The sequence below is a fragment of the Haliotis rubra genome, unplaced genomic scaffold (genome assembly GCF_003918875.1).
Source record: "Haliotis rubra isolate DU_JTF1 unplaced genomic scaffold, ASM391887v1 Scf403, whole genome shotgun sequence".
Lineage (NCBI taxonomy): Eukaryota > Metazoa > Mollusca > Gastropoda > Lepetellida > Haliotidae > Haliotis > Haliotis rubra.
The window spans coordinates 707,691-722,342 of NW_025767084.1; the positions used below are offsets into that span (position 1 = coordinate 707,691).

Sequence of the window (14,652 nt, forward strand, 5' to 3'; positions counted from 1 at the left end):
AAAATATTCATTGATCATTTCAAAATAGTAGAAATACCTATTCACATGATCCAAATGGTAAAAAAGACCTATTCATATGTTCCACATAGTCAAAAGAAATTTGCACATGATCAAAATAGTCACTATGTTAAAAGACCTATTCACATGATCCTAATTATTAATGTGTCTTTTTGTGATCCAAATAATAAATACTCACATGGTCCAAATTGAAATCACATATTCTTGATGATGCTGTCAAACTGCAGGCTGCTTTCAGAAACAAAGCATCTCCATCTTCTCCATCCAAACTGCTCCAGTTGTTGGAGTAAATAGACTATACCAAGATGATCATGATTGCCTTTAAAAAAAAAGTAAAGATTCCCACGGAGGGGAGTGAATTGGATAATTTAGCGAGTCCGTTCACCAACTATCCAAGTTAATGTTTTCAACACAGCACCTCACTCCCAGGCTTGCAGGCAATCTGGGCTGACTGTAAAGTGGTAATGCATCTATTATTGACAATAATTGTCTGCAAAGCATTGTAAACGTGCTGGATCTTTTTGTAACTGTCATCAGCCTCACCCTTTCACTCACTACCTCATTAAACTTTTAAAAGGTAACTAGGCAACGGAATAACAACAGGATGCTGTTCTTATATAGCTTGCTAAAATAGTTTTTAGTTTCTCGTTACCAACCCACCTCTAAAAGACAATGACCCTAATGTTTTTAAATATTTGTAAGCAGTTTTTGGAAACAACTGTTGCCATTGAAAATTCATTTTTGCTCTGGTTCTGTACTGTTCATAGCAATTCATGCTAACAGGACATGACCTAGTAGTCACCCTTGTCTCAGACAAAAGTTTATAAACAGTTTATGTGTACTTTGTGGCAGAGAGTGATTGGCAGTAGAAGTGGTACATAGTGATTAGGATTTGAGTGCGTTTCCATATCATGAATATCCTCTATCAGGATCAGATTCATTCTGTTTTGAGAGTTTTGGGAAACAAAGAGTCCTTTCACAGTCCTCAAAACACAAATTTGAAGAGTCAAGGTACCCTAAAATCTCAATTTGATTTATTTTGCCTGAGTATTATGTTATTTCATTTGTATGTTCTAAAACCTTTTTGTATCATTTTGACACTTTTTTGGGGTTAAATTGTTGTTTAAACTGGGGCTTTGTCTAACAGGTATTTAAAAAGAGGTGGTTTGATTCAGAAAATACCTAGAAAAATTATCTTCAGGTTTTACCCTCGGAAATAACTAGTCATCATCTTGTGCAATGTGTATTGTGTGAAAACAAAATCAACATAAAAATCGTTCCACTCCCAAATGGCATAATGAATTTTGGATCCACTAAGGCCCAAGTATTTAAATCAGGAAATTTCCCTGTGAGTGAGTGAGTGAGTGAGTTTAGTTTTACGCCACACTCAGCACTATTCCAGCTATATGGCGGCGGTCTGTAAATAATCGAGTCTGGACCAGACAATCCAGTGATCAACATCATGAACATCGATCTGCGCAATTGGGAACCGATGACGTGTCAACCAAGTCGGCGAGCCTGTGAATAGTGCTGTCTGTAAACCTTTAGAGAATCTAGTGCCCCAATATTTTCATTGCCCTCCAACTTATCTGCCCCAGGTCCAAGTTTCTGAAACTTGCTGGTGTTAAAGTAGACATTTTAAAATAGTGTAGAACTATTTTTCTCATCAACATTTTAAAAACTTCTCATGCACTCTTGCACGCTTAGTATTAGATAGCCACGTATGTTAGTTTGATAGTCTGTTTGACCTTCACCTAACGTAGAATCAGGGCGGGCTTCAGCTGTCATGGAGAAAGGAGAGAACGGACAGAAGGATGGAGATGAGGGAAAAAAGGAGGAAAATTCTGATAGTGAAAAACCTGATGGGGAGGCTAAAGGTGGGGATGAAACGACTGAAGGAGAAATTGATGGAGAGAAGACAGAAGAGAAAACAGATGGAGAGAAAGTAGAAGCAGCTGAAGAGCCTTCTGAAGGTTTGCTTCAAGCTGGACCAACACGGTTTCATGTGAAACCAAGCTGCCATATAATCCTAATCCTGCTGTGACATAATCTTAATCCTGCTGTGATATAATCCTTCTGCTGTTTCTACATCATACTGATAACCATTAAACCATCATCATCTGTTTCACCATCATGATTTGATACATCCCGAAAAACATATATACTGAGCAAAAGAAGTTAAGGAACATGAAGATTATTTGGATGTTCTTTTGTAGTGAAGACTGAATACGTGATTGATTATGACTATTTTGGAGGATATTCATAAATTACTTTAGTTCAGTATAATTTGTTTTACATGTTTAAATTTCTCACCAGATCGACATAAACTTGAATTACTGAAGGCCAAAAATAACTTTTTTGTGTGTCTCATTTGTGGAATTTAGTGTAAGCATGTTCATGAACAAATTGAAGCAGAGCAAAACAACACTATGTTTTGGGTAATTCTAGGTGTTATAAGCAAAGAGCTATGGTTGACTCCATAACCTGGCACTTAACTGGGTATTACAATCAGAGTGGTTCAAACAGGTTCATCTGTAGCTACAGTCCTCAGCTTTCTGGAGATGTATGAGGTGATAGAAATCTGTTTTTCAGGGATGTAGGGGAATGGTGTCATAATCATGCTGTTGTGTAATTGTGCTGTTGAATAATTTTGCTGTTGTATTAACGCACTGTTGTATAACAATGCTGTCATATAACCATTCTCTTATATAGCCATACTGTTGTGTTGCAACACTGTTGTATAGCAATGGTGGTGTTTGACCATGTTGTTGTATAGCAATGCTGTTTATAGCAACACTGTTATATAGCAGTGCTGTGTATAGCAACTCTGTATTGCTATGCCATTGTATAGCAACACTGTTGTATAACAATGTTGTATGGCCATGCTGTTGTATAGCAGTTCTTTTGTATAATTGTGCTGTTGTATAGCAGTTCTGTTGTATAAATGTGCTGTTGTATAGCAGTTCTGTTGTATAAATGTGCTGTTGTATAGCAGTTCTGTTGTGTAAACATGTTGATGTAAGCAGTGCTGTGTATAGCAACACTGTTGTATAGCAATGTTGTATAGCAGTGCTGTGTATAGCAACACTGTTGTATAGCAATGTTGTATAGCAGTGCTGTTTATAGCAATACTGTTGTATAGCAGTGCAGTGTAAAGCAACACTTGTATAGCAATGCTGTGTATAGCAACACTGTTGTATAGCAACACTGTTGTATAGCAGTGCTGTGTATAGCAACACTGTTGTAAAGCAGTGCTGTGTATAGCAACACTGTTGTATAGCAATGCTGGTGTTGTATTGCAGTGTTGTTTATAGCGATGCTGGTGTATAGCATGGGAGGGAAGGTGGTGGTGGCGGTAGTTTGACGTGGGGGATGGGGTGGAGTGTAGTGAGGTATTTTGGGGGTGAGGCATTACATGGTATAGATAGACCAGTCATATGTTTATAGAGCAAAATAATAGAACAAGAGAAAAAGTATATGTTGTGTTCTGTCATGTGCTGATTATACTGACAAAGCACAGTCGTATATAGAGTTGTATATTTGCTGCAGTCATAAGTTTATACCGTCATGTCTTGACAGAGCAGCGTCATAATAGAGCACAGGCACTTTAAAATGCTGCAAACATCTGCCTGTGGTGTAACACAGCTTTCATCCCCAGCTTTAACACAGCAATTACTAACATGTTCCTGTTATTATATAATATATGTCTGGCAAACTGAAGATCAGATACACATATGTACTCTCTTTATATTTATGTACATTTATGAAAATGTTCTAACACTTTCAAAAAGGGTTTACAGTATGCACTGTAAGGACACCCTTACAAACAGTTTCAAAATATCCATTCAGCAATACTGAAATTTGCTTGAAATTTTTTTGAAATTTATAGGGAAGCAGAATATTTCTACTTTCATTTTGTGTCCAATATTAATATGTCATTATTAGACAGTTTGATAATGCGTTATGCACTACCACATTTCTCTGTCTTATGTAAGTATTCGCACTGTACATGAAGATAGCATTATGTTTAGCAGGGTTTTGTAAACAAGTACAAATCTGGAGTATTGCAAGTTACTGTTTTTGAAAGTTGCTTATATCAAGGTTAATGTTTTTAACAAAGTGTATCATGTACATAAATTGCCATACCATTTCTTCTTTTAGGTTGTACTTGAGTTTCAGTCTATATAAGGGATATCAGTCAAATTACAAATTAATAATCAATGTTTCAAAATAATGATGTTTAAAGGTTGAAGAATTCTTATATGATTTTATGGTGTCAATATTACATGATGATTGCGAAAGTAGAAGAATCATGTAGGAGAGAATGGCCGCCGATTGAATCACCCAGCAATATTAGTGGGATTGTTCTACTGTTACTGATTTGCTGAACATAGATGATTTTTTCCAATATATATGGGGTGGTGGGATTGTTAAAATCACGCCGAAGACCCGGTTCAATATATGGGTGTGAAGCCCATTTTGTGTCTGATGTTGCTGGAATATTGCTGAAACCAAACTCAGTCAGTCAGTCCAATATATATCATTTGTTGATCATCAAATTATCAACTTTAAGTTGTATGTTTAAGAAGACAAGTAAGAAAACATTATTACTTTTTATGTCTCAACTTAAAAGACACCTTTCTTTTCAGTTCTTTTTGTAAATCAATCTTGTACTTCAGTCTATGGAATACTGAGGATTCTGCTACCTTGAATTGTAGTTATTTTGTTGTTTTTAGAAATGTATTTTTTGCCTGAAAAAGATAAAAATACAGTTTAAAAACCTTGCAATGGTTTTTACAGTCAAGGGAGATAAGCCAGAAGTTGAGGGCAGTCAGAAGGACAGTGAGACGAAGGCTGAGCCAAAGGAAGAAAAGCCAGTGGAGGTTGATAGCACACACCCTGAGGTCATCACCATCGTGGAAGCTGCTGTGAAGGAAGCGGAGAAGAACTCTGTGCAGATGCCGCCGGAGGCATACATCGAGGTCATGGAGGCGGCCATTAAGGATTGCGAGAGAGAGCTGAGGAAGAACAACCCAGAAGGACCTATGTGAGTTTTAGTCTGTACTCGAGATTATCCTAGGTATGTGTCTATTCTGTTTTATACCACAAAGCAGTGATAAAATAATTCTCCTTTAGGCCAGACCAATTTTATTTCTTGTTTTACGGATCCGCCTGTCGATATTTTATCAAGAATAAGAAAGAAAAGAAAATTAATTTTCCCCACTCAAAAAATAAAATCCTAATGTTTCTATTGGCAAAAAATGTAAACTTACAAAAAAAAGGTTTTAGATTGTTTTTTCCCCATATACACTTCATAAATTGCCGAAAGTAAAATACTTTGACTATTTAGTAGGAATATTACTTTGACTGGTGATTTTATTTTTAATTTTTCCCTCCTGCCTTTAGGTTTTCTAAGGACAAAAATCCGTAAAACAAGAAATAAAATTGGCCTGGCCTTATTCTCAAATATGTAATATATGAACAGGTGTAAAATCGTTTCAGTTGTAGTGTAAAGACACTGAATTGATTGTCTCCCATGTTGCAAATCATCTGTTTGTCAGGACTGCATTGTTGGCAGATGTTGTGGGAGTAACATCAAAAAGATAACGGGAAAGACAGACTAATGGTATTTTGTGAAGGTAGTTGATCAGCAAAAACACTTGCAAAATTGACAGAGCTATGTAAATTTTACTGAAGTACTTTGGTCATGTCAGGCTTGGTCAAGCTCGATCTGCCAAGAGTGTTGTGTGTTGATGATTTTTCAACTTCACTCTCACAATGTCTTTGGTTTTACAAAATTCACTGTGTTGGTTGTCTTGAATCCTGGGAGGGGTGGTAGGGTAGCCTAGTGGTTAAAGCATTCGCTTGTTACGTCCAAAACGCGGTTTGATTCCCCACATGTGAAGCCCATTTCTGGTGTCTCCCGCCATGATGTTACTGGAATATTGCTAAAAGCGGCATTAAGCTAAAATCACCCACTCACTTGAATCATGGATAACTCAAATGTTTTTCGGGTCCCAAAAGTTTGACAAAATGAGTTTCAGCTGTATTCTCTGTCTACTGTGATATAGCCAGAACATTGCTGAGTGCAGCATACAACCACAAACACAAGGCTAGTCTTCTTACTTGTCCCAGGTGGTCTTGAATCAGTCATCATTGTGTCATCTGTCGTCATTGTGTCATCAGTCATCATTGTCATCAGCCGTCTTGTCATCAGTCGTCTTGTCATCAGTCATTGTGGTATCCCTCTCTGTCACTGTCATGGCGACATGGTCCACATGTGTGTTTGTTGCTTCCAGGAATGGAGGTTGGATCCTCGACAACTTCCCCAACAACCGTGAACAGTGGAACGTCTGCGTGGAGAAGAACATCCTTCCTGATGACGTCATCATCCTCAACGACAACAGCGACAACGGTGTCTTCCTCAACCAGCGGTACTATGAGATGAACAAGGAGGAGGTCGATGCCAAGGTCATGGTCCGCAGAGAGGCTGAGGAACAGGAGAGACAGAGGAAACTTGAGGAGAAAAGGTGGGATGTTTTACTTGTACAGAATCTGACCTTTACAGTCAGCTTTGTCAGTAGCTTTGTTTGTTCCTTGGTTGTTTAACGCCGCACTCAAAAATATTCCAGCTAAATGGCGGCAGTCTGTAAATAATCGAGTCTGGACTAGACAATCCAGTGATCAACAGCATGAACATCAATATTCGCTATTGGGATACGATGAGTCAGCGAGCCTGACCACCCCATCCGATTAGTCACCTCTTGCGACAAGCAGTGTAGAGTTTTAACCTTGACTGACTCTAAACATTTGCACTTGAAGGAAAGAGGAGGAAGAGAAGAGAGCCAGAGAGGAAGCAATTAGACGGGCAGCGGAGGAAGAACGAAGGAGAAGGATAGAGGAAGGAGAAGATGTCCCAGAAGGTAAGATAGACAGAAGAATGAAAGAGGAAAACTGTCTTTGGGCTGAAATCATGTCAGTGTCGGGGTGTAGGTGTTTGAGAAATGTGATGGATTATTTGATATGAATTTTGAAAACTTGTCCCTAAACTGGAGATTCTTCTTCAGTCAGATCCAGAAATGTGCCTTTTAGTGTGGAATTTAACAAATTTTGCAGAATTTCTGTAAATTTGGGCATGTTTATCATACAATATTATCCTTGACATTATATTCAGGGGATGTTAGTGTTAATCTCTAGATTTTTAACAGTGAAGCTAACCTGAAACCTTTTTGACAAGTCACATCCTTACGTTGTTACCATGGCTACACCCCGAAACTGTTACATGTTTGTTGTGGTAGCTTCTCAGTGGGATGCTCAATGGTTGTGTCATACATACAGATGACCATGGTCGGCAAGGAATTGATTGATTACAAGGTGTACTTTGTTACTTTAATACATTCTGTAATTTGTTAAACTTACAGGGAACAATACACTGGTTATATGTTGTTTAAAGTCACTACCTTTTCACATTCAGTAACAGATAGTGATATAATCTCATAATGATATTGCCTGGAAATTGCCTATTTTGACTGTAACAGGGATTCAGAAATAAAATTTAAATTACAAAAAACATAATCTTTGTGACTATTCTGCATGAGGACAAGTAATTAATAACAAGTCATCATTTGCGTCCTTATTGATGCTGCCAACCCCTTTTTGGTACACAGGATATAGGGATACGTTTAGATGGTGTGAGGGACTCAGCATTGTGGTACACAGATTGGTATTTGGTACACTTATTCAAAATTGAACAAAGTTGTAATGGTTAAGTAAACATTTTTGTATTATTCTCTTTTGAACAAATATTTTCAGTAGTGTATTTCAAATTGAATCTTTTTGTCAATGCTTCTGAGATATGCATTAAGTTGTGCTTGGGATTCAGGGTAAGCAGTGGGACTCATTGTCAAAGATTAGAATGGTATTTGGGATTCAGGGGAGGAAGGGTTGGCATCTTCAGTACTTTAACAGTTTGATGAAAATAGCAAAACAGTCTCAAACAATATACTTTCTCTGTTAAAAAATTATCCTCATCCAGAACTTGTCTTTGGGGAATGAGTATCTCTTTAATAAATACCACTTGTTGATTTGTTGCTTGTGTCTATTTTGACATGAGAATTATTTAAATCAAATAGTGTTTACTAGAAACAGTAATATTGAGTCATTGTAGACATAGAAACTAATTTTCTATTTTGACATGATTTATGATTTTATACAATTATTTAAATCAAATAGTGTTTACTAGAACAGTAATATTGAGTCATTGTAGTCATAGAAACTAATTTTCTATTATGACATGATTTATGATTTTATACAAATATTTAAATCAAATAGTTTATACTAGAAACAGTAATGTTGAGTCATTGTAGACATAGAAAGTAATTTTCTAATTTGACATGATTTATGATTTTATGCAGAGCATCCAGATGATTCCTGCTATTGGTTGCACACACTATAGCATAGATGGCACCAGTGTAACAGCCTTGCATGTTGTCTATATCTTCTACTAACATGGGACAGGGAGTTATATATACTAAACAAAAACATTGGAGTTTTCTAATTTGTATGAATGTGTTTCCCTATCCTGAGTAATCCTCGCTTTAAATTAAAAAAAATAAATTAGTAACGATGCCTAACTTTTTTTGTTCAGTATAGATTGTATATTCAGTATAGTATATTCATGTATTTAGCCATTTTGTGTTAGTTGTTACTATAACATTGCTTGACTATACCCAAGCAAGGTTTTAGGCCGCAATAGACCTGTCTCCAAGGTTTGCGAGGGTTGTGGATATCTGAAATAATGTTTGCAGTACTCATTCATGGCCGCAATCAGCTATCGTGATTATCTTCCCAGTTTGGTTGGTGCCATTACAGTGGTACAATTTGTTGTTAGCTCGGTATTGGTCCAAGGCAGTTTGCTGTTGTTAAACATTTTCTATGAACTAGAAGAATTTCATGCTTTTTACAGGGTGTTCTTATGTGTGATTATTCGGGCTTGTAAATATCTGGTTAGCTGCTTCTCTGTCATTGAAAATCATAATATTCTGTTTGAGTTAAATCTAGTCTCTTGGTGGTCAGAATAAGCCCTCAGTACTTCATGCTTGTTGTAATGTGTCATTGTGACTTGTCCTGACAGATCTTGTGTCCAAACCTGCGGGTCAGAATATGTCTCCAACTGATTTGCCTTATCAAGACTTGATTATCAACATGCCGCCATCATATATCTGGTATATTGCTGACTTCAACATTCCACCCGTGAAGATCCGGGTTAGAAAGAATCTTCAGTAACCCAGGCTTGTCGTAAGAGGCAACTAACAGGATCGGGTGGTCAGGCTCGCTGACTTGGTTGACACATGTCATTGGTTCCCAATTGCGCAGATCGATGTTCATGCTGTTGATCACTGGATTGTCTGGTCCAGACTCGATTATTTACACCTGGATATAGCTGGAATAGAGCTTCAAAAATCGAAGCGCGCATGCCAACATGGAAGAGGAAGTCTCGATCGCATGTTGACATTTTCCTGCTTGGACAAAAGTTACATTCCCTTTTTAAGTATTCCTGTTGTGGTATTTGGCATTTATCATCATGATACTTGTGTGCACACTTTGTTTAGTTTACTTTCCATTCATATGTAATGACTGACAGCAATTATTTCGACATATTTAATACTTTTTCTACATGAGGAGGCGATTCACGGTTGCTCGGAAATTGGAAAGATGCACGGATCGTAATGCGCATGTGCAGTAGAGGTCAAAGTTCGCTGATATAAAAATGTTGCAGTTTCATAGTTTTTCGTTGCCGTTTTTACTGTTTCAGTAGCGAGGTATTATGTTTATGTTGCTATTTCCACGATTAATGTGGGCTTTTCTGCGTTTTTCTGCACAGTGGGAAAGTTTTTTTTGGTAGGCCTGACTAGGATTTAACTGAAATAGTGTTCGAGGCAATGTTGTTGCAAGTTTGTCATTGTAATAGTACTGACTGTATGCATCATCCTCTAAGTCAGCCCATGAAACTCCAGTCTAACATCATAACCATCCCCATATCTTGATACTGCATCTTGCATGGCAGCACTGCAGCTTACGCTATGGAATGCTTCTTGCATGGTTGAACTACATCACTGCATGAAGCTGCAAGTACTTGCATGTACTTCACCTGCTGGCATTTACACCTCACAGACGTAACCCTTCTGGTCCTGCACTGACTTTACTCTCCCTGACTTTGCACTCAAGCTCTTTGACATCACCCTCCATCCCCTGACTTTACACTACAGCTTGTGAGTTTACCTTCCACCTCGCTGACTTTACCCTACAGCTTCCACCTCCCTGACTTTACACTACAGCTTTCTGACTTTACCTTCCACCTTGCTGACTTTACCCTACAGCTTCCACCTCCCTGACTTTACACTACAGCTTTGTGACTTTACCTTCCACCTTGCTGACTTTACACTACAGTTTTGTGACTTTACCTTCCACCCGCTGCTGACACTTTACCCTACAGCTTTTTACCACCTCCCCTGACTTTACACTACAGCTTTCCACCTCCCTGACTTTACCTTCAACCTGGCTGACTTTACCTTCCACCTTGCTGACTTTACACTGCTTTTCACCTCCCTGACTTTACACTACAACCGTGACTTTTCACCTCCTTGACTTTACCCTTTACAGCTACCTGACTTTACCGTTTAGCTTTCCACCTCCCTGACTTTACCCTACAGCTACCTACTTTCTTTTCCACCTCCCTGACTTTACCATACAGCTTTCCACCTCCCTGACTTTACCCTACAACTATCTGACTTTACCTTCAACCTCCCCGACTTAACCTTCAACCTCCCGGACTTTACAATACAGCTTCCTGACTTAATCCTTCTGCTCCCTGACTTTACCTTCCTGCACCCTATCACTACCTACAGCTGCCACCCCTACACCCTGCACCCTGCAAGTGGGTAAGCCCTCCATTACATTAATGCTGGTATTTCTGTCTGTGACGTGAAGAGGGTGAGAACGAGAATCAGTCCATGGATCGGCAGTCTCAGGACGGCGACGACCGGGACTCACAGCCAGGGGATAATACCAAAGGTAGCACTTGTGGCATTGGAACTGGGTCTGCTTGCTTCATGCAGGCTGTTAGTGTTCTTTGTTTGTAGATGACGTTGCCTTTTGTCAGCCTTTATTCTAGTTTTTTGTAGTCAACTGTAGACTGTAGTGATAATTAGATGCAATCTGTAGCAAAATTTGATGTGAAGAATTACGTAGTGGAAGGTCAAGGCTATAATCAAGGGTTTTGGAGTAAGTGTGTCTGTGGGTGCAGCTGTGAACTTTAAGTTATAAAAACTTAATCACTAATTATTTTCTAAATTGTTGTTTAAGATGATGATGATAAATCTGAAGATGCAAGTCGAGATCAGACCATGGACACAACAGCTGGTGAGTTAAAAACTGAGATATATTACACCATTGAATCAAGAATAATCATGATAGTAATGTGCCAGATCCATGTTGTAAAGCACAACATTATTCAAGGAGTCAATATGCACTCAAATTTCATTCTTATCACCCTGTACAAGCTGCCTATGAGGTATTAGATGGTTAGCAGCCATGTTACTGCCATCTCATTCTACCGGTACCCATTCACTGCTGGGTCAGAGGCAAAGTGTTTCCTCTTGATTTGTGCACTAGTCCACCAGACCATATGTCTCCATACAGATGGCATTGTAAGGATGTATACCTCTTATATAACATTCAAAGTTCTGAAGAAATTTCTAACTTTATGTTATAACCAACTTCATCTCATTTCTTGTTTTTGTACATCCCTTTGTATTTCTTCTTTCTGTCTATCTACTCATTGTCTCTCTTTTCTCTTCTATTTTGTTCTCTTCATCGCTCAGGTAAAAAAGGAAAAATTGCTAATCCTCCTGATAAGCATTTGCCTCCTAATCCTAATCCTCAGGGTGAGTGGTCAACATAGGGGGAAAGCAGCATCTCAAAGCATCAAAGAAATGTCTGTTTCCCTGAAGTGTTATCCTTACTGTCAATACGTTTTCTATCGTTCGTCACACGTTTGAGCTGCTTCTTAAAATGTAAAATGTTACGATGGTTACAATATTCCTGTAATTTCAAAGGAGATACTTTGCTTGTGTAATAACACACAACTGTGGGATCGTTGTATGCAGAAGTTAAGTTTCATATCTACTTGTACTTCAGAAACATTGGCATGATGTTTATTAATGTCTTCATATCATGTAGCTTTTCAGCACATGTGTAAACATTGTTTTGTTGTTCCTATTAGTCCTCCATGCATTTTAAATTTCATCTTGGCGACTTTCAGAGAAAGAGAAGGAAGAAGCTCCACCTGTTGAAACAGATGAGGTATGTTGTGATGTTCATGATAGATTTTCACTTGTAAGTGTAAAGAAATATACTCATGGAAGCAAGTAAGGGAACACCTGAAAATACAAGTGTTCCTTTATTCTTTTCCAGGTTTCTTCACAAGCTTTATATTGCACTGTGGGTGAAATTCTGGAAAAGAATAAAGGAACACTTGTACTTTCATGTGTTTCCTTATTTGTTTCCATGAGTATATATGTACTGAAATTTGTATCGTTGAAGTATGTTATGACAGAGAGGTTATGCTCCTATGTTTGTTTCTACACTAAGGTGCCAATGAAACTCTTCAGAGCATCAAATAGCACCTGCAAATCTGGAAAATATCATGCTGAACTTTAAATTTATTTCATTGTATTTTACTAACTGGATTTGGTAACAATTTCTGCAACATAGTATTACAACAATAAAATATGTCTTGCCCCAAAGCTGTTTTAAAAGGAGATATAGTATGAAATGTTTTATTTCAATACCTGGTGACATTGATCAATGCTCACATTATCAGCCACTGGGTTGGTTGCCATGGTTACAGGTCTTATTACAAAGCTTGACCATTGAATTTACATAATGTTGAATCTTTACAAGAACCTTGTGGGGTTTTAGGGCAAGAACAGATGTTTAAAATGGACAAATTGGGGATTGGTTGGCTGGTGTCGAATTTTGCTATTGGTTTCAACAACTGGTGTGCTTCAAGGAAGATTGTATCATACAATAGCTTGGAAATTGTGTGACATGGCGTAATATGATAATCAGTCAGACAAGTAAAGGGTGTTGATCTAAAGATACTGACAATGAACTATTGTTTCTGTATGTTGTATTGTTCTGACAACTCCTTCCAGACAAAAGTCCCAGATGGCCCTGAGATGGATGAGTTTAAGAAGCTGAGAGCGGAGCATGACAAGGACTTTGTGTCTGTACACGGCACCATCACCGGCAGCACCAGCATTGAACCCATCATCGTCGATATTGATGACAAGAACATTGAGGAGATGTTTTCAAATGTTGTAGAGAATGTTGAAAGTGAGAACAAATTTTTTTCTGACGTTAAATATGTTTTGTACTAAATCAGCAATCACCTGGGACTTTGAAGTTGAGGGGTGGTGGGGTAGCCTAGTGGTTTACGCGTTCGCTCGTCACGCCAAAGACCCAGGTTTGATTCCCCACATGGGCACAATGTGTGAAACCCATTTCTTGTGTTCCCTGCCGTGATATTGCTGGAATATTGCTAAAAGTGGCGTAAAACTAAACTCACTCACTAAGAAGTTGAATTGAATCTGAATTTAATTATAATATTGAAACACCCCCCAAAATTATGCAGTTATTAATTTATTATTAGAGTTTTGTTCCTGCCTATCACATGACCAGTAACCTTCCCTTACATCATTTTCCTACCCCAAGTATCTAAAGATGAAGAACACCTCAACAGATGTTGTCCTGTTCCACTGAGTTTTGTCCTATGTTTGTAAATCTTTGTTAAAGTAGTTACAATCTGCTGAGATTGCTTTGAGAAATAGTTCTGGGATGATTGTGTATTCTAATCCTGCAGAATGGGTTGTTGCTCATGCTATCGACCCCTTGATTACACATAAACTGCCATGGCGGTGTACAACATAGCAAACTAGCATATAACAGCAATCACTGAATTTGACTGACTCTCTCAGGGCAGCTGGCTTACTGTGGCTGGGAGTATTCAGGGATGGACATTGATGAAGAGGAGGAAGACAATGAAGCTGATGCTAATGAGGAGGAAGAGGAGGCTGAAGAAGAGGTGAGAGAACATACATGTTGGGAAAGAAGGGAGATGTGTAGACTAACATAAAGTCCCAGATACAAAGTACCGATATCTAGAACTCAGACATAGAAAAACATATCCAAAGATTAAGGATGGTGTATGTACAAACGTCAAAGGCCGGAAAGATATGTTGTGACCATGTGAGTTATACTTTATATTTTGAGAATATTTTGGGGGGGGAATGAATGTTATTTTGCTATACCTTTTGGCACTTTCACCAAACATTCTGTAAATTAGATTGAGCTGGCATACATAACCAGTTGCTGGATTGAACTACCGTGATTTTTGCACCATTACCGCCCTGAATATTACCTGCACCCCAGTTTTGGAGTTACTGTCCACACCACAGTCTACACATAACCCGCACCTTACTTTTACCCATAACCTTTTGTGCGATTCAGTGTAAAACTAAAAGTAAGACGAAATATCTTTCAGTAGCCAGGATCTAGCATACCTTCTATTGG

General features: G+C 38.3%; 1 protein-coding gene across 1 annotated transcript in view; it reads left to right on the forward strand.

The window, feature by feature from the left end:
* LOC124287654 (adenylate kinase 9-like) overlaps nucleotides 1-14,652 on the forward strand; it is a 57,037-nt gene that overhangs the window by 20,947 nt on the left and 21,438 nt on the right. The window contains 10 exon segments of the mRNA XM_046724157.1: nucleotides 1,782-1,991; nucleotides 4,819-5,065; nucleotides 6,318-6,548; nucleotides 6,841-6,941; nucleotides 11,008-11,091; nucleotides 11,383-11,439; nucleotides 11,901-11,963; nucleotides 12,341-12,381; nucleotides 13,236-13,416; nucleotides 14,058-14,164. Of these exon segments, the coding sequence (XP_046580113.1) occupies nucleotides 1,782-1,991; nucleotides 4,819-5,065; nucleotides 6,318-6,548; nucleotides 6,841-6,941; nucleotides 11,008-11,091; nucleotides 11,383-11,439; nucleotides 11,901-11,963; nucleotides 12,341-12,381; nucleotides 13,236-13,416; nucleotides 14,058-14,164 (1,322 nt within the window).